The sequence below is a fragment of the Bombina bombina genome, chromosome 2 (assembly GCF_027579735.1).
Source record: "Bombina bombina isolate aBomBom1 chromosome 2, aBomBom1.pri, whole genome shotgun sequence".
Lineage (NCBI taxonomy): Eukaryota > Metazoa > Chordata > Amphibia > Anura > Bombinatoridae > Bombina > Bombina bombina.
Window position 1 is genome coordinate 556,051,696 of NC_069500.1, and position 24,184 is coordinate 556,075,879.

Here is a 24,184-nt window from a genome sequence, read left to right on the forward strand (position 1 = left end):
GGCTATGTTTTCTGTGATATCATAAACCATATAAAGTCACAGGCAGCAGATGTATTATATACCCCCTGGGGCTGTTTGTATGTTTTAACCTTTACAAACAGCCCCAGGGGGTATATAATACATCTGCTGCCTGTGACTTTATATGCTTTTATGATACCACACAGAAAACATAGCCCTCCAGTGTCGCGCTATGGACAACCGCTGTAGTGTAACCCTTCTCCTCCCCGGCTCAAAGTGTTAATAGCACCGCACAGGGGAAAAAAATGTTATCCCTGCTGCGGTCTGCTTGTGCAGACTGTTAGATTAAAAGTGATGTGTGTGGGCGGAGTTTTGGGAATAGCCGATTCCCACTTTTGAAAATCAATCACAATTGAGAAATTAGACTTATAGACACACAATCAACCGGTATTAGCTTTCACAGTAGTGTTGTACAAAAAAGAACATGAAGGCTGCGCTCACATTCACAAAAAAATGTTTACAGCCTGGGTGCGGGCTTCAGTAGAGAGGGGGGGGGGACGGGGGGGGACCGCCTCAGTTTTAAGCAGTGCTAGCTTCAGCCTTCATGTTCTTTTTTGTACAACACTACTGTGAAAGCTAATACCGGTTGATTGTGTGTCTATAAATCTAATTTCTCAATTGTGATTGATTATCAAAAGTGGGAATCGGCTATTCCCAAAACTCCGCCCACACACATCACTTTTAATCTAACAGTCTGCACAAGCAGACCGCAGCAGGGATAACATTTTTTTCCCCTGTGCGGTGCTATTAAGACTTTGAGCCGGGGAGCAGAAGGGTTACACTACAAGGGGTTTTCTGCTATTATTAACGCGCATCCCTGGCTGCACACTTACCTCAGCCGCAGAAGAAGCAGTTCTGGCGGCTAAAGTAACAAATTTAAGTTATAAGCAAAGCATCTAATAAAATGTAGCAATTTGATGAGCAGCAGCCAATAATTTGAAAGTAAAAATGTGCTGGTTGCTATGCGCAATAATAATTATTTAAAAAAAAAAACTGTTGAAGAAAATGAAAAGCTTAACAGAACTGGCCATTCTTTCTGCAGGCAGGCTCCACTTTCTGCGATATTATCGCAGATCGCACTATGTTCTGCCTTGGGGTACATATATATTTTTTACAATTTTTATATGTCACTTATTTATAGTAAGCATTTGTCACGAACATTTCTTTTTTAGTTTTATATTTATAAGAAAATTCCTTTTAGTTTGGTTTTAAAAATTAGAGTCATTTATTAAAAAGACCAAATAAGATTATCTTCTAGACATTGTGAGACATGTAGATCAATTTATATATTTTGTATCAATACTAATCCTTTTTGCAAGAAATTCAAACAAGACATAAAGGTAGCCTTTTGATTTTTCCATTGCCTAGCACACATTAGGTCCTGGGTTCGAATCCAACCAGGAGATGAGATATACATATACACACATGTTAATATATGTCCAGTTTACTATGAGATATTTTATTTTTTTCCAGATATATTTGGTAATTGCGAATAGGGTTTTTTATATACTTTTTATTTAAGTGTTATCTGTGTGGTCACAATTGTTCAAACCAATTTATACAATGTATCAAAAGTTAAATGTTTTTGCAATTGCAACATTGTTAATAGAGTTGACCTTTTGTTTCAATTCCGGGTCACTGTGGGTTTAAATAGATCTCTATTGTTAACTATGATTATGCCTGATGAAACGGTCTGGAATAGACTGAGAAACGCGTTGCAAAATAAATACTGTTTGTTTTATACCACGACCCGGTATTTTTGCTTCTTTCCACGATCCACTTGTTTTTGAAACAGGACTTTTACCACGGAACCTTTCATACACTGACACTGTCGTTTTTGGAGAAAAGTCTCGGTGGCGTGAGTGCAGCAGGAGAACACCTATCAGCTTGCAGCTCACCTGGTCCGGCCATTGGCCCTAAAAAACGTGGGTGCTACTTTCTAGACGCCTATCTGGATTCCACAGGTCCTCTGGGTGAGACCTCCAGCGTACTGACTGCTGGAATTTGAATGTCAGCCTGCTTTATCGCACCTTATTCATTTAAGGTGCCACTTTCCTTGTGAGTAGTTTTTTGCACATCACTTTTATATTTGTTGTTTGAACGATTCACACTATGTTGGCGCCCCTTGTTTATCTTCCATTCTCGATATTGATAAGGCGTCTAGTGTTATCCGGGCCTTCACGATTAAGTACAAATTCCACCTGGTCTGGGTTGACTAGGATGGGCAGAAGTTTGCATAATCGATTAGCGAGAAGTTTGGAATAAATTTTTATATCAACATTTATAAGCGAGATGGGCCTATAATTGGGGCAGAAGGAGGGGTCCCTATTTGGCTTGGGAATCATGATGATTTCAGCCTCCAAGAATTCACGATTGAAACTACCCTCTTGCCTGGCAGTGTTAAAAAATCTAAGAAGAAGCGGGATTAGTTCTTGACTATAAGTTTTGTAGAACTGTGCGGGGAACCCGTCTGGGCCGGGGGCCTTAAGAGGTTTAAGGCGCTGGATGACCTGCTTGATTTCCAGCTGGGTAAATGGGTTGGACAGTGACTCTTGTTGTTCCGTGGTTAAGGACGGCAACTTTAGGGACTCTAGAAATGTTTTAATCTGTTGAGTGGAGGCAGGGGCTTTAATTTCATTGCCCTCAAGATTGTAGAGTTTAGAATAATAGTCTGAGAAACATTCCCCTATCTGTGAGGGTAGTTTATGAGTCTTGTTGTTGTGAATGATTTGGTGTATGCGGGAAGAGCTATTCCGCTGACGCAATTTGTGTGCTAACAGAGTGTCGGCCCTATTGCCCTTATAATAAAATAATTGCTTAAGTTTTGTAAGGTTCTCTTGGGTGCGCCTCAACTCTAGCTGGTTAATATGTGCACGTACGGCTGAGATCTGGGAGGTCAGTACTTCCGAGACTTTAGCTCTATTGGAGGATTCAAGTAGCCGAAGCTTGCAGTGGGCTTGGGCTAAGGAGAGTCCAGCAATTTTCCTAAGGCGAGCTTGCTTGCGGATAATATAACCTCTGGAGACCGCCTTGATGGCGCCCCAGAGGGTATCATCAGATGTCTGACCATTGTCATTAAGTCGGATAAGTTCTATAAGATCTCTGCGTAGTTCTTCCCTGAAGGGGATGTCTGTTAGGATGTTGTGTGGAAGAGACCACCTACTTTTATGAAGACAGGGTTCACTAGTGTGAAGATCTACAAGCACAGGGTCATGATCTGACCAAGAGCAGAGGGGAATACTAGATTGGAGTACTGAGTCCAGGGTCGTTGCCGAACAGAAAATATGGTCTAACCTAGAATAGGTTTTGTGTACCTGGGAGAAGTGGGTGAAGTCCCTGTCTGTGGTGTGTAATGATCGCCAGATGTCAAAATAACCAAATTCAGACATGATGGATTTAAAGCGTGTGGAGAGGAGAGTTAGTTGGGGGGTGATCTTGGTTGGGGATAACGTCTTGCGGTCAAGTTTAGTGTCCCAAATCATGTTGTAGTCTCCCGCAATTATAACTCTGCCCTGTTTGTGGTGGTCAATTAATCTCAGGATTTTTCTAAGGCAAGCAGGCTGTTGGGTATTGGGAAGGTATATAGAAACTAGGGTGTGCATGACGTGATCAAGCTTGCAGATTACTATGGTGTATCTAGCCTGGGGGTCCCTTATTACCTCAATTTCCTCATAAGCTACCCTTCTGTGAATCAGGACCGCAGTCCCTCGAGCTTTTTTTGTAAATGAAGAGCATTCTATTGTCGTGTATGAGCGAGAATGAAATCTATGGGGAGCATCTAACAGCCAGTGCGTTTCTTGAAGAAACACTATATCGGGGTTATGATGATTAAGCATGCGAGTGAGTAAGCTCCTTTTGAAGGGAGAGTTTAAGCCCCTGGAATTATGTGTGCATACTCGTAGTCGGGACATAGTTCACTTCTAGCCCAGGGGGGTGGGTGGGCAGCGGGGGTATCTGGAAGGTTTAGGCTAAAGGTTTGGACAAAGGTATATAGGGAGAATGGGAGGGGGGGAGGGTTATTCAGAATGTGAGGTGGAAATGTACTGACAACACAGGTGGAAATAGTCCACCTAGGCGGAACCCTGGTGTGGGTTAACCTATGGGGGGGGGGGGCTAAGAGCAAATGTGTGAGAGGAGCTGGAAGGTCCAGCCCCACTCCGCTGACTAAGTAACTAGATAATGAGGAATGAAACAAGGTGCAATAAAATGTAAACCTGTGGGCCCCAAAAGGGGGCGTGACAAAAGCGTAATTAACTAAAATGAGTACAGGAACCTGATAGGAATCATTGGATACAATAAGCTAACAACATGTACATGCCACCACAGAGCAAAATAATCTGGTTTCATATAATTAAAGATTGCATAATTTGGATAATGCGGACCCCGTTCAAAGGCACAACATAATAACAACAAAGGGTGAGAAGATTGGGGTGAGGGCATTTTGTCCAGTCGTACCTGTAGAAATATATAGCATAGTGAGCTCAGAGGGCTGACATGAAACGACAGAATGTGACAAACGAGATGGAACTCGTATTTGCAGTTAATGCAGGTCTCACTCAGTAACACGTCTGCGTGTCAGCATAAAAAAAGGATGAGCAGAGGTGAGGACATTATATCGTGTCACGTCAGTATTATGTAAGACTAGGTGGGCTGAAAGAGCTAACATGAGACATCAGGAGGCAATGGACAGTGAAAACACATAAATCAAACATGAAACACTAGCAAGTGGGGATATATGAGTGAGAAGTCACAATTTTCAGACACTATGGCTCCTACTCCGTTACTTGTTAACACATCAATACGAGGCAATGAGAGTAGGGGAGGCATATCGTATCCTATCAGACCTGTAAAATATAACAGAAGTTGTCTCATGTTCAGGTGGGTGAAGACTCTAGTTGGGTTTCATCGGTAGATTGCTGAGTTCTCATCCTCTTAGGTCTTTGTTCCTTAACCGACCATTCGGGGGCTGTGACTCTCAGCTTAGATTGTACAACTGGAGGTCCCCGTGGGTCTATTGCCATGAGGCCCCATTGGCCAAGGAGGGAAGTCCCTTGAGAAAGAGAGGTCACGGTGATTGACTTGTTGTCTTTTGTGATTATTAGTTTAGTAGGGTAGCCCCACCTGTACTTGATGTTCTCCCTGCGAAGAATCTGTGTGACTGGCTGGAAATATCTCCGGTGTTGGAGGGTGTGTGCGGATAGATCGGGCAGCAGTTGTATGTCCTTAAATCTTTCTGATGTTTGCGGCTTCTGAAAGGCCGCCTGCATGAGTCTGTCCTTAAAGATAAAACTGTGGAAACAGACTATGACATCTCTCGGCTTCTCCTGAGAAACAGTTCTAGGGCGAAGGGCTCTATGGGCCCTTTCCATGGTGTCTGTCAGCCCCTCTGTTGAACCCAGCAGTTCTTTAAAAAGATCTTTCAGGAAACTTTGTATCTCTGCCGGTTGGATATCCTCAGGTATTCCTCTAAACCTTATGTTGTTTCTGCGTGCCCTATCCTCCACATCGGCCAGTTTGAACTCCAGCTGGCTGATTTGATCCGCAAGAGATTCTGAGTAGGACAATAAATTTGTATGGTCAGTGGCAAGATCGTCCTGTTTTCTTTCCAGGGAGTCTACTCTGTCCCCTATCTCAGAGATGTCTTTACGGAGTTCAGCATGATTGCGTTGGATTTCTTTGGTTATGGAGATAGTTTGGTTTGCAAGCATTTTTTTAAGTGTTGCTTCCGTTATTAGGTGTTGTGATTTCACTTGAGGCGTGAGGTCGGGTTGGGAACCATCTCCCAGAGACTCCGACTCACTCAGACCTTCGTTGGAGTCCTCATTCTGGTCTTTGGGGTGTTGCGTGAAATGATCCAGGACTGTTTTTTTCACAGAACCTGGCGGCTTCGAGTGCCTCCTGGCGTTGCGTGGCATTTTCATAAGAGGAGAGAGAGCCTCTGGTTGAACCAGTGAGCCCGAATTGGGGATAAATGAGAGGGCTATTGGACCCCACAGGCTAATAAGAATAAAAAGAGGATAATACACATGCACAGTAGTGTTACGTAACAGAGTAGGGCCAGCCGTCCACCCGTAACCTCTATCTCCCCATAGCGGCGTTTATGGGCCACATACTGCCCCACAAGACTTTGTATGTATCAAAAGATGCCGACTAAGGTGGAGAGAGAGGCCAGGCAGGCGTCTTATTAATATTACCCTTATACTTATAAAGAGATGCTGCTGAAATTCTGAAGGGGGGGGTAAGCCCCCCGGACTCGGGGAAGGAGGGATACGACCCGGAGGAAGGGGAAAAGGAGAGTGGTGGTGACCGGCCCGCGTAAGCAGGCCGGAAAGGAAGAGTCCGAGAGGAGGGGGTCAGTGGTAGAAATTGAAAACAACACACATATGGGCGACTAAGCCCAGAGTACCTAAAACAGTTATTTCTGTCAGTCAGCGCACAGGGTGAGAAGCAAAATATACTCTCACTATTATTCAAAGGGTTACATAAGTGCGGCAAACGGGCAGGAACAACTGGATCCAAACAAGTTAGATATCAAACGTCCTGTGAAAGGAAAAGAGTAAGTTAAGCAAGGTCACCACACTAAATAGTACACAACAAGACACTCCACTCTGAGCTGGGCTGCAGAGAAACAATAGCTGACGCAGCAGCACAGTAAGACACAATTCAACAGCAGTGGCCTCAGTTCGTGAGAACAGCATTAATTAAGATCAAGGTTTGTCACCTAGTAGGTTCTGTGCTTTAAGGGACTTGAAAAGAGTCCTGGGGTGAAGCCTTGCAATTGTGATCTTGGATAAAACCTCCAGGCCACACTTTAGAAAGTAGATCCAAATACAGGTTCTTTAGAGCCAGCAGGCTGCTTGAAATAACCACAAACAGGGTTCAAATAGAGGAAAATATGTAAGATTTATCTTTGGTATTGCTTCTCAATAAAAGTTTGTGTTAGATACCTGCCCTCTTGCCAGTGTGTTGCTCCTTCCTTAGGTAGGATCGCTAAGATGTGGAATTAGCAATGTGAGGTAGGCTGATAGGGAGATTATTGATCCAGTTTGCTGTCACGTGTGAGTAAAACTGCCCTGAGTGGGATATCTGGCTTCCAAAATTAGACAGAAAAAACTTAGTTGTGTGGTAACTAGCTAGAGTAGGAGAGATCACAATATATCCTAGATTGTTTTTGTACGCAGCTAAAGTCTGTATTGGGCTATGCTGCCTGTGCTAGTAACAGGCTGTTGAAAATTCTACTGCAGTTTCTTAAGTTTTTTTTTTTTTTTTTAATCTAGTCGATGGCAAACCAAATGTCCTTTTCCAGAGAAAAAAGAACTCTCCATGCTGCAATTTTAAAAGTTGAGCGGCTTATGTTTCAGTTTAATCTGATTGAGTCATGCTGTGTTGTAGTGGTGCGCTAAAATGGCGTTTCGCGCCACAACCTAAAAAGTCTATCTCTTCTCATGTACCTTCTGCTTAGTTTAGGGTGGCCACAGCAATTGAAAAGAGAAAGTGTTCGTGCAGATTGATAATTGTGTTAAGTCAGTGCCTACTCACTGTGTCCCAGTTGCTTGGTCAATTTGAGAAAGACTCTCCCTGCAGCGTGTCCCGCAGCTCTCCAGTGTTTGCCGTGAGCTGAATTGCTGTGTTGCTGCTGCGCTTGGTTAGCTGGGCACCGGAGCGGATCCCCGACCCTCCGGTGCTGATGGAGATTGAACGTCTCAGTTGTTGTGAGCTGGAGTGCTGCAGGAAGTACACGAGACTATCAGGCAAGGTCTCTGTGTGATCCCAGTAGTTAGGCCTCCAAACCGGACTGGCGAGCCAAAGTGCCCTAGTAAGTCACGGAAGTTTCGTTCTCCAGCCACTAAGTGAGGATAATACTCAGAGAGCCTTCCCTAATAGAAAAAGCCAACTTTTTTGGCAGATATTAGTAGCTGTTATGTAAATTATATATTGATTACGGAGGAGCTCCGTTATGCTGCGACTGATCTGTGCGGCTGCTAGCTCCGCCCCCCGGGTTAATATATTTTTGTTGTTTCACTTTTACTTTTCCAAACTGGCAGAAACATGAAAATTAAACCTTCATGGTTCACAGACAGCATATAATTTAACAAAAAAGGATTTTCAATTTACTTCCATTATCAAATTAACTACTATTAATACCCTTTGCTAAGAAGCATATCTAGGTAGGCTCATGAGCAGCAATGCACTACTGGGAGCTAAATGGTGATTGGTGGCTATTCACATATACCTCTTGTCATTTGCTCACCCTTTTCAGAGGTTAAACTTAGATATATGCAAGCAGCAGTCCAATAAAAAAATGCAATGCTCTAACACATTTCTTTTTACATTTTTATATCCCTTTAAGTCCACAGATATAATTAATATCTTAAAAAAAAGGGGTATCATTAGATGTGATTGACAGTAGAACCACTAGACTAACCAGAGGGTATTGCAATAATTCTGGCAATTCAATATATTGAATAAAAGGGACATGGAACACAAAATATTTTCAACTTTTCATTTTACTTCTGTTATCTAATTTGTTTTGTTCTCTTGGTATCCTTTGTTGAAAAGGATACCTAGGTAGACCCAGGAGCTGCTGATTGGTGGCTGCACATACAGTATATACATGTTATCATTGGCTTACAGATGTGTTCTGCTAGCTCCTAGTAGTTAATTACTGCTCCATCAATAAAGGACACAAAGTGATAATAGAAGTAAATTGGAAAGTTGTTTAAAAGTGAATAATATAAGAACATTTGTTGGAACTTACATTGTAGAAACAAGGCAGATGTTTACATCTTGTAATCTGTTAAATTCCTTTACAATTTTAACTCTTTCTTCTGCTTTAGTGGCTCCATCAAGTCTTCGATAATCCAGCCCAGATGCCATACAGTATCTCTCTAAAACATCCAGCAACTGTAACGACAAATAGACATAATTAACTGATTATGGCTGACAAGGCAGATTGCTAAAATCTATAAGACATTTGATGTACTGCTGTATACAGAACATTAGAGAAATGTTGCATCTAAGGGGTGGCATATTAAAATACATTACACAATTAGAATTTTTTAAAATAGATGTTGCTGCACTGAGAAAAAAAAACACATTTATTTTTTTGATGGTGATGTGTCCCGGCTTCACCAGTAAAGCAGTGGGGTCCTGCTTATCACCTAGTGAGCATCCGGCCTTTACAAGAATATATATATTATTCACTCCTTGAATATAAACTTCAGAAATCAGACAACAATTTGGCTTCAGAAATCAGACAACAAAAATATGAGACACTTCCCTCATGGCTAGGGAACTGTGAGTTCCCCTTGATAATTGATGTAGGCCACCACTGTGACATTGTCTGAATGAATACGGAGATGAAAATTCCTTTTCAGTAGAGGCCAATTCTGAAGGGCAGTGAACATAGCATGTAGTTCTAGAACATTTAATTGGCAATCTCACCTGCCGAGGAGATTAAACCCCTTATGTCTTAAGACCCCCCCAAACCTGAAAGACTTGCACCTGTAGATGACAGTCCAAATAGGATGAGCAAAAGAAGCACCCTAGATAAATCATTTGGGACAGCTGAGTATGATCCCTGCACCATTGCCAAAGCATACCAAGCTAAGGAGGCCTTATGTGGAAACAAGCATCCGAAGCAGCAATCATTAGACCTAACACCTCCATGCAACGAGCAACTGAGGGAAAATGAAAGAGACTGAAGGTTTAGACAAGCTGACACTAGCTTTAACTTCTTAGATCTGTTAAAGAAAGTCTAATGGAAACAATATTTCTGAACCCCCAGAAAAACAACTCTTGTCTGAGGAACTAAAAAATCTCTTTGGAAAATTGATCTTCCAACCATGTTGTTAAAGAAACAACAACAGTATGTTGGTGTGAGATTCTGCTAAATGTAAAAATGGAACTTGAACCAAGATATAGTCCAGGTAAACACAAACAGATCACAAACAAAAGCATACCCAGAATTTTTGAAAATATTCTAGCCAGATTAAACTGTAGAGCAACCAACTGAAAGTGATTGTCTAGAAAAGCAAACCTTAGAAATTGATAATGTTCCCTGTGAATAGGAACATAAAGATAAGCATCCTTTAAATCTATTGTGGACATAAGCTGACCTTGCTGAACAGATGGAAGCATAGGCTGAATAGTCTCCATTTTGAAAGTGGGAACTCTGAGACTCTTGTTTAGTGTTTTTCAATCCAGAACTGGTCTGAAAGTTCCTTCCTTCTTTGGAACAATTAAGAGATTTGAATAAAACCCCATCCACTTTTCCTACAAAGGGATAAAAACAATCACTCCCATAGTTTCCATACTTGAAACTGACTGAAAAAAAGGCTTTTGCCTTCACTGGCTTTTTCAGAACATTGGACAGAATAAACATCCCTCTGGGAGGCCTTGTTCTGAAACCAATTTAGTATCCCTGAGAAACTATATTTAGAACCTCTGGATCGGGGGACATTCCTTAATGCAGACTTGTATGAGGGAGTGATTTTTTTGTATTGATTAGACCTGTTCCAGTTTGAACTTGGCTTCCAGGCAGAGCCCGAAGAACCTTGTTTCTGAGAGGAGGAATCAGATTTTTGTTCCCTGTTCTGACGAAAGGAATAAAAATTATTAGAAGGTTTAGATTTACCTTTGGACTTCTTGTCCTCAGGAAAAAAAGTTCCCTTACCTCCAGTCACAGTAGAGATAATAGATTTCAACTAGATCCAAAACAACATCTTTACATGAAAAGAAAGAGATAAAATCCTGGATTTAGAAACCATATCAGCAGACCAATAATTCATCCATAAAGTCTTTCTGAAAAGTACTGCCAAAGACATAATTTTAGAAGTAATCTTAATAATGTCAAGGACAGCATCACAAAAAAGAGCATTAGCACATTTAAGTAATTCCAAAAGGTTAAAAAAAAATCTTCACTAGCAGAATCATCAGACTAGTACCAGAGCCAGCCCTCCTGACATCCAACAAGCAAGGGGGAAGAAAAGAATCCTCGAACGAGAAGATAAGGACCCACAGGGTCTCCATGGAAACTATATACTTCCAAATCCTCCCCAAAAGGACAAAAGCCAAGGGGACCACTTCCCCAGCCGTAGGCAAGGAGAAGAAACAAAAAAGAATGGTAAAACACTACCATTGAGTAATGACCCAACAGTCATTACTACCAGCTCAGTTGAGACAACCTCGAGCCCGCCTTAAATGCAAAAGTTGCCACTGGCGACAACCGCAGATCCACCTGAAAGGCAGCAAACAAACCTTCAGGCCGATACCAAATCTCCCATAAGAGATAAAAACCAACCCCTGAAGGGACAAGCGGACGTTCTAAACCCTAAAGTTTGAAAGAGAACCGCTTAGGACCCCAAAATCTCAGACAAGAGACATGGCCCTAAGCCAGACCCTCCCGAAACCCAGGACAGGCCGTATGTCCTGAGGAACCACCAAGTTGCCCTATACGGAGAAGGGCACTCTAGGTAGTGCATTCCACACCCCAATAGTCTTAAACATTGGAGGCTGGCAAGAGACTCTGACCAATATAAAAGAAGACATCTAGACAGGCCTCAGAGATGGCAAGTCGCACCCGTAGGTGGAGCTGAACCCTGGACCCTCCGCTTGCAGCCCCAGAAACCAAGAGCTCCTAGAGGTTCTAGTGCAACACTCCAAGCCCAGGGACCCTGGAGTTTACCAGGGACAGGGCTCCATATAACGGCGACAATAGTGGGATTCAACACGCAACCTTAACCATGTGGCCCACTAGGCGACCCACTAGGCTACGTATCAAGCCTCTTAGATGGTGAGTCAAAGATCCTCACAGGATCAGCCTCCCAGAAATCCCTGTACCGGGAATAACATAGACAACCCCACAATCCCGTTGAGAAGCGAACCAGAGGCGGTTGCCGAGGAAAAGAGAGGAATAATCCAACCCCTGTGCTCCCACTTATGAGAGTGTGCAATAAATTGAAAAAAAGAGAAGACAGACATACCCGAACCCCCGGACTCAGATGACCAGACCCTCAAGAAGGGAGAAACCAGTCCCAGCTACCTCAAGGGGTACCTGCGACTAGGCCACAAGAAAAAACAGCCACCCCGAAAATACCAAGATTGAAACAAAATCATCATCCAAACTGGTACCCCAACTGTCCTGCAGTCATCCAGACCTCCAAACCCCTTGGGAATGGAGAACCTCAGTTCTGAGGCCAAAAACCTCCAGAACCCAAGAGGAGTCATAGACAGATCCCCACATAAGGGACGGCAGAGGTCGGACACTCCATTCATCGAGGACGAGGAGCCAGTTGACGTATAATAAACGCAAACAACCCCTCAAATAATGGATAATTAAACATAAAACGCTCCTCATAATAACACTCCAACAAGTGAACGACTCAACACCCAACAGGATAACAAGCACACCAACACCACGTGGGTGACATGAACCCAAAGGAACAGTAGCTATCACCCGACCAGTACCTGCCTGGTACCAGAAACACCTGAACTGTCCAAGGTCCAAGAAAAATCGAATCCCCAAAGGGATCAAAAACAAGCTATAATCATAACTGAGTTCAGATATAGAAAACGTGCAGCTTCCAACGAAGTGTGCATGCGACTATAAAATCGTAAGTATCAGTTCCAGAGAAGAAATGTTCCCAAATGGAAAATTAGAGCAGACATGAGCTTCCTAAAACAAATCAAATATATCCTAACCGGATTTAAATAAAATGAAGGCAGCACCCGAAGGTGAATGCACAAGGAAAATGGCACGCCAACCGGACCAGCGGATTAGAGGCCCAAGCTCAGAACTGGAACAGATACTAAGGAAAAGAAAAACGGAGACATTAAAGAGATTACTTCATCCCCACACGTCTAATCCAGTTCGCCGTCCGGCACAGAAGACCGAGATTCCCTCGGCCCAGTAGGGCTGGAATCCTCCAGCACCGCCAAAACATGCCTCAATAAAACACGAACACATGCCAGTCTATAAAGGAAGACAAAATGTTACCCCGCCAGATCAATGGGGGACCCCGGCTCCGAGGGTGGGGCCCCTGAAGCCTCAGAGGCCATCACTTCCCCAGAAAGTCTAACTGACTAAGGCAATCCCATGCCCGACGAACCCCAGTTAACAGAACACGGACAGTATCTTAAAAATACCTCTCTAGGAAGATATAAATGTGCCAGCGCCATAGATATGGCCATGTGGAACCGTGCTGTAACCTCTGGAGTAAACAAGCCGCCTTCAAGAGAAGGAGTAACGGCCATAGGGACACCTGCTTGCGTAGCACAAGAAGGTTCTGGGGCACGCACCTCACGGGACATGGAATCCTCAGGGGCGGATGGCTCAACGCACTCTAAATTCCCTGATTCGGGGGAAGAGTACTCTAGAACAGCAATCGGAACATAACTGATGGGCATGGATAACCCTGGTCATTTCATACTCTTCGCAAGACGTATACTCCGAGTAGGAGATATCCATCTCCAAAAAATCAGAATCCTCCATAACTTGGAGATTGCAATTATGAACAAACACTAACGGCACCTTACACCTCCAATGGCTGGGGCATTCACCACCTCCTCCTGTGAACCAGACAACTAACGAACAGACTCTCTCCGTTGCCACTCGGTCAAGGTGCAGAAATGGAGTACAACATGACCACACCCGGTCACAAGGCGCATCGTGTAAGCCAAAAAAACACGCCAGTCCCTAGGACCACGCAAAATCATGAAATAAGGCCGTTATGTCTGAATAGCCATGAGCCCAAGTATCCCTACACAAAAGCAGACAAAATCACATAGCAAACATGATTAAAGTCCCCCCTGTTCAATAACCCCCATCAGAAGATATTAACCCTTGATTCCATAAGATAAAGGAGTCCCACTGGAGCCCTGACTTCTTTAGTTTAACATTATATTCACATATCGAAATAAAATTAAATAATCTTACCGGAATCCACGCCGTGGAACAGGAACACGGCCCTTCAAGTGTGACAGATAGTAGCATTGCTTCTGACATAAAAGACAGGCAGCAAAAATTGTCAACGCTGATTGCCCAGGAGCTGTTAATATGAGTCGGGATGGTTTCTCAGAAAGACTTTCCCTACAACTCCGGACTCTAACTTTAACCCATGCTCTCACTGAGAGGCTGACAGGATTACATAAAACTCCAGTCCCATTTCAAAGAGTACTACCCTCCATTAGATACTATCTTCAATCTTCTGACACTTCTCTGTCAACCTTCTGAGACGAAAGGCAAAGAACGGCTGGGGGATGAGGGAAGTGGGGGAGGTATTTAAGCCTTTAGCTGGGGTGTCTTTGCCTCCTCCTGGTGGCCAGGTTCTGAATTCCCAAAAGTAATGAATGCAGATGTGGACTCTTCCAGTTTAAGAAGAATGTATATATATATATATATATATATATATATATATACATATAGTATATAAATATATCTATATATACAAAACACGGAAGGGGAATGCACTCTCATACCGGACTGGATACACATCCCATTACCCTGCAACATGCTCAGCCCTGGGTGCTCACGGGCACACACAGGAAGCTGTGCTGTCCACAGAGTCACTCAAAAAGTTTGGAAAACAGCACACCTTTATCTTTTTCTTTGTGGGGCACGGAATAAAAGGACCTGCCAAGTCCCAATGTACAATCCAAAAACAAAAAGTATTCCAGCCTCCAAAATTATTTAAAAGAACCTTTAGTTCCACATGGGGTCCTCAGAAACAAACATACAACGTTTCAAGCCTATTAAAGGCTCTTAGTCACAGGTAGTTAACCCCAGACAGGTCTGGGTGCAAGAAACATAGGGAAAATTACAAAACAAATTAATATAACACACAGAGAAAGTCCAGCACTCGCTTACAAGCTCTCAGCTAAGATTTAAAAGCAAAAATGGAAAGGTTAGTTACCGCATTTGGCAAAATGGGACAAGCCCAGGTACCACATCAAGGTCCTTTCCAATACCTGGGACCCTAAAACTGGCACACAATGCAAGCTCTCAAATCCAAACAAACTGGGAACAAGGGAAGGGTGCACAGGCTTATGTAATCACCCCAGACATATACAAAACACGGAAGGGGACTGCACTCTCATACCGGACCGGGTACACATCCCATGACCCTGCAACATGCTCAGCCCTGGGTGTTCACAGGCACTCACAGGAAGCTGTGCTGTCCCCAGAGTCACAGGCAGTTAACCCCAGACAGGTCTGGGTGCAAGAACCATAGGAAAAATTACAAAACAAATTAATACAACACACAGAGAAAGTCCAGCACTCACTTACAAGCTCTCAGCTAAGATTTAAAAGCAAAAATGGAAAGGTTAATTACTGCATTTGGCCAAATGGGACAAGCCCAGGTACCACATCAAGGTCCTTTCCAATACCTGGGACCCTAAAACTGGCACACAATGCAAGCTCTCAAATTCAAACAAACTGGGAACAAGGGAAGGGTGCACAGGCTTATGTAATCCCCCTAGACATATACAAAACACGGAAGGGGACTGCACTCTCATACCGGACCGGGTACACATCCCATGACCCTGCAATATGCTCTGTCTAGATTTGTTTTTGTTGATTTTTTCAATACAGTGATTATTTCTGACATACTTTTATATATATATATATATATATATATATATATATATATATATATATATATATATATAAATATATAAAAATCAGACCTATTTAATGAGCACACCACCCAGCTGATTTTACTGACCACCCAGCTTAAAATTAAGCCAATATTACATTTCCTCAATGTTTGTTACACATATTATCATTATCAGTTTATGTAAAAGTTAATGAAACTCATTCTTCTTGTATTATTCAGATAGAGCGTACAGTTTTAAATATCTTTCCAATTTACTTCTATTATCAAATAGAAGTGCACTTCTAGAAGCTAGCTAAACACATTATTTGAGCCAGAGACAAGAGGCATGTATGTGCAGCCACCAATCAGCAGCTAGCTCCTTGTAATAAATTGCTGATCCGGAGCATACCTATGTTTTCTTTCAATAAAGGATACAAAGAGAACAAATTAAATTATATAGTGTAAGTAAATTGAAAAGTTTTTTGATTAAAAATGCATGCTCTATCTGAATCTTGAAAGAAAAAAAAACTTAAAATATGCTTACCTGATAATTTTCTTTTCTTCAGATGGAAAGAGTCCACAGCTGCATTCATTACTTTTGGGAATTCAGAACCTGGCCACCAGGAGGAGGCAAAGACACCCCAGCCAAAAGCTTAAATACCTCCCCCACTTCCCTCATCCCCCAGTCATTCTGCCGAGGGAACAAGGAACAGTAGAAGAAATATCAGGGTGAAAAGGTGCCAGAAGAACAAAGATAACAGACGCCCCACAGAACAATACGGGGAGTTGTGGACTCGTTCCATCTGAAGAAAAGAAAATTATCAGGTAAGCATAATTAAAAAATTTCTTCGTAAATGGAAAAAGTCTACAGCTGCATTCATTACTTTTGGGAAAACAATACCCAAGCTATAGAGGACATTGAATGCAAACGGGAGGGTACAAGAGGCGGCCCATTCTGAGGGCACCAGGCCTGAAAACCCCTACCCAACAACATCCCGCTTCGTCAAAAGCCGAGAACAAGTTTGAAAAAGAAAAGGAAAAGGCCCAAGGACCCTGACCGTAGATAGTCCACAAGCCTTGCTAGAGACCGCACTCGACTGAGTCAACAGCCTCCAGGAGACACCGTCGCCCAGTAGTCGGTCTCCAAACAACACTCCCCTTACTAAAGAAAGGGCACAAGCTACAGTTTTCTTCCACAAAAAAGAAAAGACACGGAGACAACATGAATGTTTTGGTAAAGCACGGCTAATCCCCCTTAAGGGACTCAAGGCGCTGTTTATCTTATCAACCTCAAAAGGAGGAAGGCTGAGTAGACCTCGCCGGGGATTGAACTTGCAACCCTCGGTTTGCTACAGTGCATTAGTATGCTGAGCTAGATGTCCAGCTAGCATAAGGAACTCCAGACCAACAGAGACCCACCAGTCTCATAGAAACAAGGGGAGGCAACGCCCAGAAAAATATAGAAACCACGGGATAAGGCCGGGAGTCTGAAACAGAGAGGATCTTCCTCTAACACTGTGCAACCACACTCTAAAAAGCAACTGAAGATGAAGGTTCCCAAGTCGCAAAAAGGTAGCTCAGAATACCGAAATATTAAGAAACGAAACCTCATACAGCAAGCTCAGATAGGTCTGACGAACAACACCTGAAGCAAAAACACTGTATGCTGCAGTCATGTAAAAATTACTCTGAAACTTAAATAGTTGCAGGGCAACCAGAAAGCAGCTGAAGATAGGATCCTTTAGATTGCCAACTATTCACTAACCAGCAGATAATGTCGCAGAGCCACCAGTCCTTCCCACAAACCTTGAACATAAGGAAACCTCAAGAGGCTTACCGTACCTCAAATGCTCCGAGGACGAATTTAGCAGAGCAACAGATCTTAGATCCTGCTCCAACACTGGACCAGCCCAAGCGACAAACATGTCTGTTAGACAGAAGGGACAGAAAGACCCCCACCACCAGTCCTCAGGGAATGGAAAGAACAAGGGGGAACTCACAAACCCCAACAGAGCTCGGGTGCCAACCCAATCCGCTCCTCCAAAATAAGGCACTCCCAAGGAGAACCCCCTGGGACCTGGAACAGAGAAAAGTGCAATAGATCCGTAGGAAGACCTGTCACAGCTCTCTAAAACAGTATTTAGGAAGAGAGATCAAATTCCAAAAGGTGGAATAGAGCCCATAGAGCAGCAGATGCTGCCCCTTACAGAAATAAGCCACCTGATCCAACCTCCTACACACAGGGCAGGGCAAAGACCCTCCAGAGAGAGGAAACCCCAGCTCATAAGGAAGACAAAATATCCCCTCAAAAGGGAAGGGCACAGATAAGAACAGCGTACATGTCCACAAGACATGAAGCCATAGTATGATCAAAACACAGACCGAATGAAAAAATCATCCAAACACCACTGTTGACCTAACAGAGAAAAAACTCCCCATGAAGAGGAGCACACTCCATCCGAAGGACAAGTCATGCCTTAAAGTTTATAACCAGTATCCGAAGGTGGATGTAAACTCTGGCCTTCCTGCTTGCAAGCCCAATGAGCTAGCCCCTTTGTTGCAACATAGGGTCTCTGAAATAACTGGGTCGTCCCGAACCAGTCCACAGGATCATAAGTCTCCAGACATCCAAGAAAAATCCAAGACAAGAACCCTGGACCCAGAATTGTCCTAGAACGACACCCCCAGGGAACACAAGATACCCCGTCTGAAGCAATCAGACTCACAGGGGATGAAAACCGGGAAACCCGGAGAATGGGTACAAGACTTACTCGTAATTCCCAGCCCAAAGGGAAGAAAACCTGAGGTTGACACCCCCCCAACAAGGTTCTAGGCCGTGACAAAGTCACGCAATTTCTCTAGAGCTCAAAGGACCCAAGGGCAACACTAAGGGAAATGAGAACGAGAACAGTCACCCGAAAGAGAGTAAAAAGAAAGGCTAGTCTCTATAATCCTTTCAGATTAACGTTCCAGAGGTCCACACCCAAGGGAGAAGAATGCAAAGCATCCCGAACTCAGAAAGAAAAACATCCCCTTGAGCAAAAAGTTTGGAAAAAGAGAAAAACACCTCCTATCTCCCCTGATATGGAGACGACTAACTCCAGAAGGAAGACAGAGCCTCACGGCCTTCACTTCCTAATTAAGTGGCCAAAGCCGCCAGAAAAACCGGACAAAGTCCAGAAAATCTCGACTCAAAGGAAGAAAACCTCTAAAAGGAACAAGTCCTAAAAGGACACTTCCAAAGAGACAATGAAAGGCAAAACCGTAAGAACGGCGGTATGAAGGACCTAAATCCTCCAAGCCTCCAACCCACAATGGAAAGGAACACTCTAGTTCCCGGAAAAAAAACGACTGAGCATGTCGCTACAGGACAGAGTCCCGTCCCACTAGCTTGAAAGGCGAATGAGGACTGAACTAACCCCCCATGCCCCTAAGCAACCACGGACCCTCAAGTCCTCTCAGGATGCTAGTTGAAGCTTGTAAAATAAAACAAGTAAACACAAATCATATTGTGATCACTAGGCACCCTCACTGGACCAACCATACATAAAAAGGCGCCACCTGTCTGAACTATGCCTCAAAGACAGAAGGATTTGTACCCAGTCAGGACCAGCCTGAAACCAAGGGCCCCATAGAGTCTCCACCGAGATGAAGGGATAAAGAACAGCCAGACAGACTTTTGTAAACAGTGCAACCACAAAATCGGGAGTAACAATTCCAGAGAAGAAATTTCCCGAAGGAAACATCACACCACAACATGAGCTTTAGACCAAATAAAAATCATCCTCACCGGATGAAAATAAAAGGTAAGGCAACCTGTAGGTTATCGCCCAGGAAGAACGGACAGACCCGCAGGACAAGCCCAACAGGGGTCCGAGACTTCCAAGCTCAGAACTGGAAAAGGATACAAAAATAACAAAGACTATAAGAAGATTACTTCATCCCCTTATGTCTATGCATGCAAGCCAGTCGAAGATTAAGACAGAATCCCCAGACCCAGTGGGATCCTCTAGCAAAGGCCAAAAACGTTCCTTAGTAGAACACGAAGGCTCGCCAGTCTATAACGAAAGGCGCAACATACAGTACCTCTGCCAGGACCAAAGAAAACACCGGCCCCAAAGGTTGACCCCTGAGGCCTCAGGGGCAGTCGCTCCCCTGAGGCCTCAGGGGCAGTCGCTCCCCCGGAGAGCTGAACTGGACCAGGAAAACGGACAATATCGTAAGCACACTCCCGGGAGGTGCAGATGCGCCAGCACCAAAGATATGGCCATGCGGAACCGTGTCATAACCTCTGGTGGGAACAGGCTACACTCCCTAGAAGGATAAGTAGCATTTGGGTTACCTGCATGTGTAGTAAGAGTTGGAGGTAGGGAACTCGTCTTGTGAGAAATAGAATCCCCAGAGACGGATGGCTCAGTGGGCACCTGATTCCCCGATCCTGAGGAACAGAGCACTCTAAAACGGCATTCGGAACATAACTGATGGGCATGTATCACCCAGGCCAAATCATATTCTTTGCAAGAAGTAGAGTCTGAATCAGAGACTTCCGTCTCCAAAAAAATCAGAATCCTCCATAACTGGAACACTGAATAAAAATTGGACCAATAAGACAAATATAAACGGCACCTTACACCCCCAATAGCTGGGGCACTTACCACCTCCAGAGAACCAGACACCAGGGGACCAGGATTTCTCCGTCTCCACACGGTCAGGAAAGCGTGCAGTCCATGCAAAAGCATGCCCGAATGTAAAGGCCTCTTCACTAGACATAGGCCGTTATGTTCCAAAATAGCCATGAGCCGAAGCAACACTACACAGTAGTAGATAGAATCACATAACAAACATGATTATAAACCCCCCTCATTAATAACCCCCCTCAGGAGATATTGATTCCTAGATACAAAAAGGAGCCTCACTGAGACCCTATGTTAAAGTTATCCCCGAAAGGTTGTAGCCCCTCTCGGATAAACAGTTGTAATTACAATACATCCATGATGAAAGTAAAATTAAACGATCTTACCAGAATCTATGCCGTGGAACAGGAACACAGCCCTTCAAGTGTGATAGATAGTAGCGTCGCTTTTGTCATGGATTTGAGAGAAAAAAGCAGGCAGCTAAACTCGTCAACGCTGATTGCTTGTGGAGCTGTTAATATGAGTCGGGATGGTTTCACAGAAAGACTCTCCCTGCATCTCCGGACTCTAACTTCTACCCAATGCTCTCACTGAGAGGCTGACAGGACTACTTAAAACTATAGTCCCATGCCGAATTATTACATTGCAAATTATTACATTGTCCACAACCGGCTACTTTATAATGTCCACTAATAATGTCTTGCCTAAAGATTAAATATACAATACAATTAATTATTTTATTTTAAAAAAAAAAAAAACACTATACATAAATCTATTAAAGAAGATGGAGTATGATTTTATGGTAATGTAGATGCTTATGTGAATGACAGTTTTCAAACTGTGTTTACAATTCTGAAAAAAATGTGTTGCACATCTGTTGAAGGAGAATCTTTTGCTGTATTGCTCAGTTAAGCATGAACGGCATACAGAACTCACCTTTGTAGAGAAGGAGAAAAGAAGAACCTTATCCTTGTTTTTTCTGCAATGATTTAGAAGCTGTTGAAGGACCTGGAAATGAACCACAGTACAGCAATGAACCAATCTATCCAGCCATTGTTGATATAACTAGAAAATATTACGTAAGACCAGAGGCATAGGCAATGATGCAAGAAAAAAAGGCAGAAAGATTATAAAACAGTTTAAAAGCACTGAATATTTTTTTACAAATCATCTAGAATCAAACTCTATTAAACCACTGAATTATTTCCTACAAATAAAAAAAGAAAGAAAAGAGTAGTTCATAGAGATCAATAGTATCAAAAACATATATGACAAAAAACATACAGTTAGAAATACAAATTAATGCTACTATGTGATATTAAAAACATATATGGGAAAAATAATGTATGGCAAATATCTTTTTTTCACTTATTCATTAATTAGATAGACACACTCCATTGAGAGGTAATCTTATTTCAATCCATCAGGATACCCTTTTCAGACATCTTTTCACATGACTTATATAGTCTTCTATTTCAATTGACTTGACCTCTTAAAATATCAGCTTGCCTTTGTCCAATGTTCAAGGGGAGTGAACAGTGCAAGAAAGGGGATTGCGTAGTGCAATGAAGTGGAGAAAAACAAAATGATCTACAAACACAAATTTTTGCATATGTCGTATATACCATGATAATAAACAGAGTCCTAGGATTTTAATAGACCATACACATCTTCATACTTTTATCCAAAATGTATCATCTTTCAATTACAATGAATAGTGCAGAGTACAAGGACAGGGCTTGTGGACTCTTATCATCATAAAATTAATTTTATCAGGTAAGCATAAAATGAGTAGAGTCTACAAACACATTGCATGTGAGTTCCAATAGTAAAGCAAGTCCACAAGACAACCATCAAATATGGTGAGAAAATACAGGTAAGCAGGTGTGTTACTGATCCATAATTCTTTCCTGCCAAAGGCCCCCTAAATAGAGGCATAACATCAAAATGACATAATTTGGCAAGCAAGACTAAGTAGCTACCTTTTAGATTCAATACAGAGAAGCATCATTAGGAAAGGACCAAAACGTAGCCACTGCTGTGGTGGAAAGTGAAGTTATATGCTCAAGAGGGTTTATTTCCTGCTACCAAGAAAAAAAGGGCTAGCAGATAAAGAAGCTTCTACAACAAAAGTTGAAGGCATACTCCATGCATTGGTTCAAATGGAGGAGCTCAAATTACCCTCAGAACCAAACTGACACTCCAAGGAGGAGTAGCTGGACCAATAAACGTTTTGAGTCTTATCAACGCCTTTAGCTATCTTTCAGTGATACAGAACACATAAGAGGTGAATCTAAACCTTAAAGAATTAGCTGACAAACTGTTCTCCAATCTGTACTGGAGAAATTCTAGGACACTAAAATCTTTCCAACAGTACAGGCTTTATAGCTTGAATCAATGACAATGTCAGACAACACTTTTAGAAAAAATCAGGCAATCAATCACCAGGCCATCAAACCTCGAGTTCCTGATAAAAAAAGGGATCCTGGGAAGATCATTTCTGAGAGGAAGACACAATGGTAAGGACATCTGAATGAGGTTTGCAAGGTCACACTGGAGCAATCAAAAGCAATAAAGCCTGTTATTGCTTGATTCAGGTTATTACTCTGAGCAGCATTAAATATTAAAGATGTACATCAGACTGAACACGCATGGCACCCCTAAGGCATCCATTATATTCGCTTGAGGATCTTGAGATCTGGCACAATAAACGAAAGCTTGTGATTTTGGGGACTGGTGGTGTTCTGTCTACCTGATTACAGCTGTTACATTGTCCAATTGAAATCAGATAAACAGCTCCTGTCTTAGGCTAGACAAACTCTGAAGAGCCTTAAATATAGGTAAATGTTTATTAGTAACCCCATGTTCTGAGAATACTAAATAGCCCCATAGGCTGGCATTTATAATGATCACTGCCAAGACTGGACGATAAACTATGTCCCATGAACAATGTAGTGGTGATTCTGCCACCAAGGAACTTGCTTGTCTTCAGATCCAAAAGGATTAACTGAAACAGATCTTCATAATTTCAGTTCCACTGATATAGAAGAGACAGCTTCAGAGGTCTCAGATAAAAATGGGCAAAGGGTATTGTATTTAAAGTAGCAACCATTAACCCAATATTTCCAAGCGCTGAGCAAAAGTAGGAAGAAAGGTGTGCTATAGAGGAGTACACAATTTCTGTAGCTTGATCTTGCAGATAGTCTAATGAAAGCCAAGTCTATAATAGACACAAGAAAAAAACTCAAATTTGAGGAACAATAGAGCTCTTTGGCAAATGTATGGGTTAGATTACAAGTGCAGCGCTAATGATAGCACAAAATGCGATATAGATGGACCGCGCTTACATTAACATGCAACTTGATAGTCCATGTTTAACCAGAGAAGGATATTGTAAATGGATATTGTAAACTCACTAACTCATGCTCATAATACAAGTTGAAAGTTATAGTTTGTGCTCGAGCAAAAGTGCTTGAATATTTAGCTTGACTTAAGATCTGAAGTAAACTGTAAGGGTTAAAAAATATATAATAATATATAATAAAAAATATATAATTTAAATATTAATAGAAAGGTTTTAAAAGGGTTAAATATGTCTAAATATATGTATGTTTATGTCTGTATATATATATATATATGTGTGTGTATACATGTGTACCTGTTTATATGTGTAAATATATATGTGCACACATACATACATATAAACAAATATACACACACATATATATATATATATAAGAACATATAAATGTAAAGTATTCCTAACACTTTCGGCTGTAGCGTAGTTGGTCTAGTGCAGTGGTGAGTTAGCACACATGCAAAAAAAATTGTTTTTGTAGCGTGCCCCATAGAAGTCTATGGGAAGAGGTAGCTAGCGCGGCCGCGATATCCGAAGTCCTGTAGTTAGCGTGGCTCAGTCTTCTGCTAGCGTGCTAA

The 24,184-nt window shown here is 42.5% G+C and overlaps 1 protein-coding gene across 1 annotated transcript in view; it reads right to left on the minus strand.

Annotated features, from left to right (window-relative positions):
- The window catches only part of ERCC6L2 (ERCC excision repair 6 like 2), a 433,149-nt gene that overhangs the window by 188,011 nt on the left and 220,954 nt on the right, over positions 1-24,184 (minus strand). The window contains 2 exon segments of the mRNA XM_053702417.1: positions 8,777-8,922; positions 21,185-21,256. Of these exon segments, the coding sequence (XP_053558392.1) occupies positions 8,777-8,922; positions 21,185-21,256 (218 nt within the window).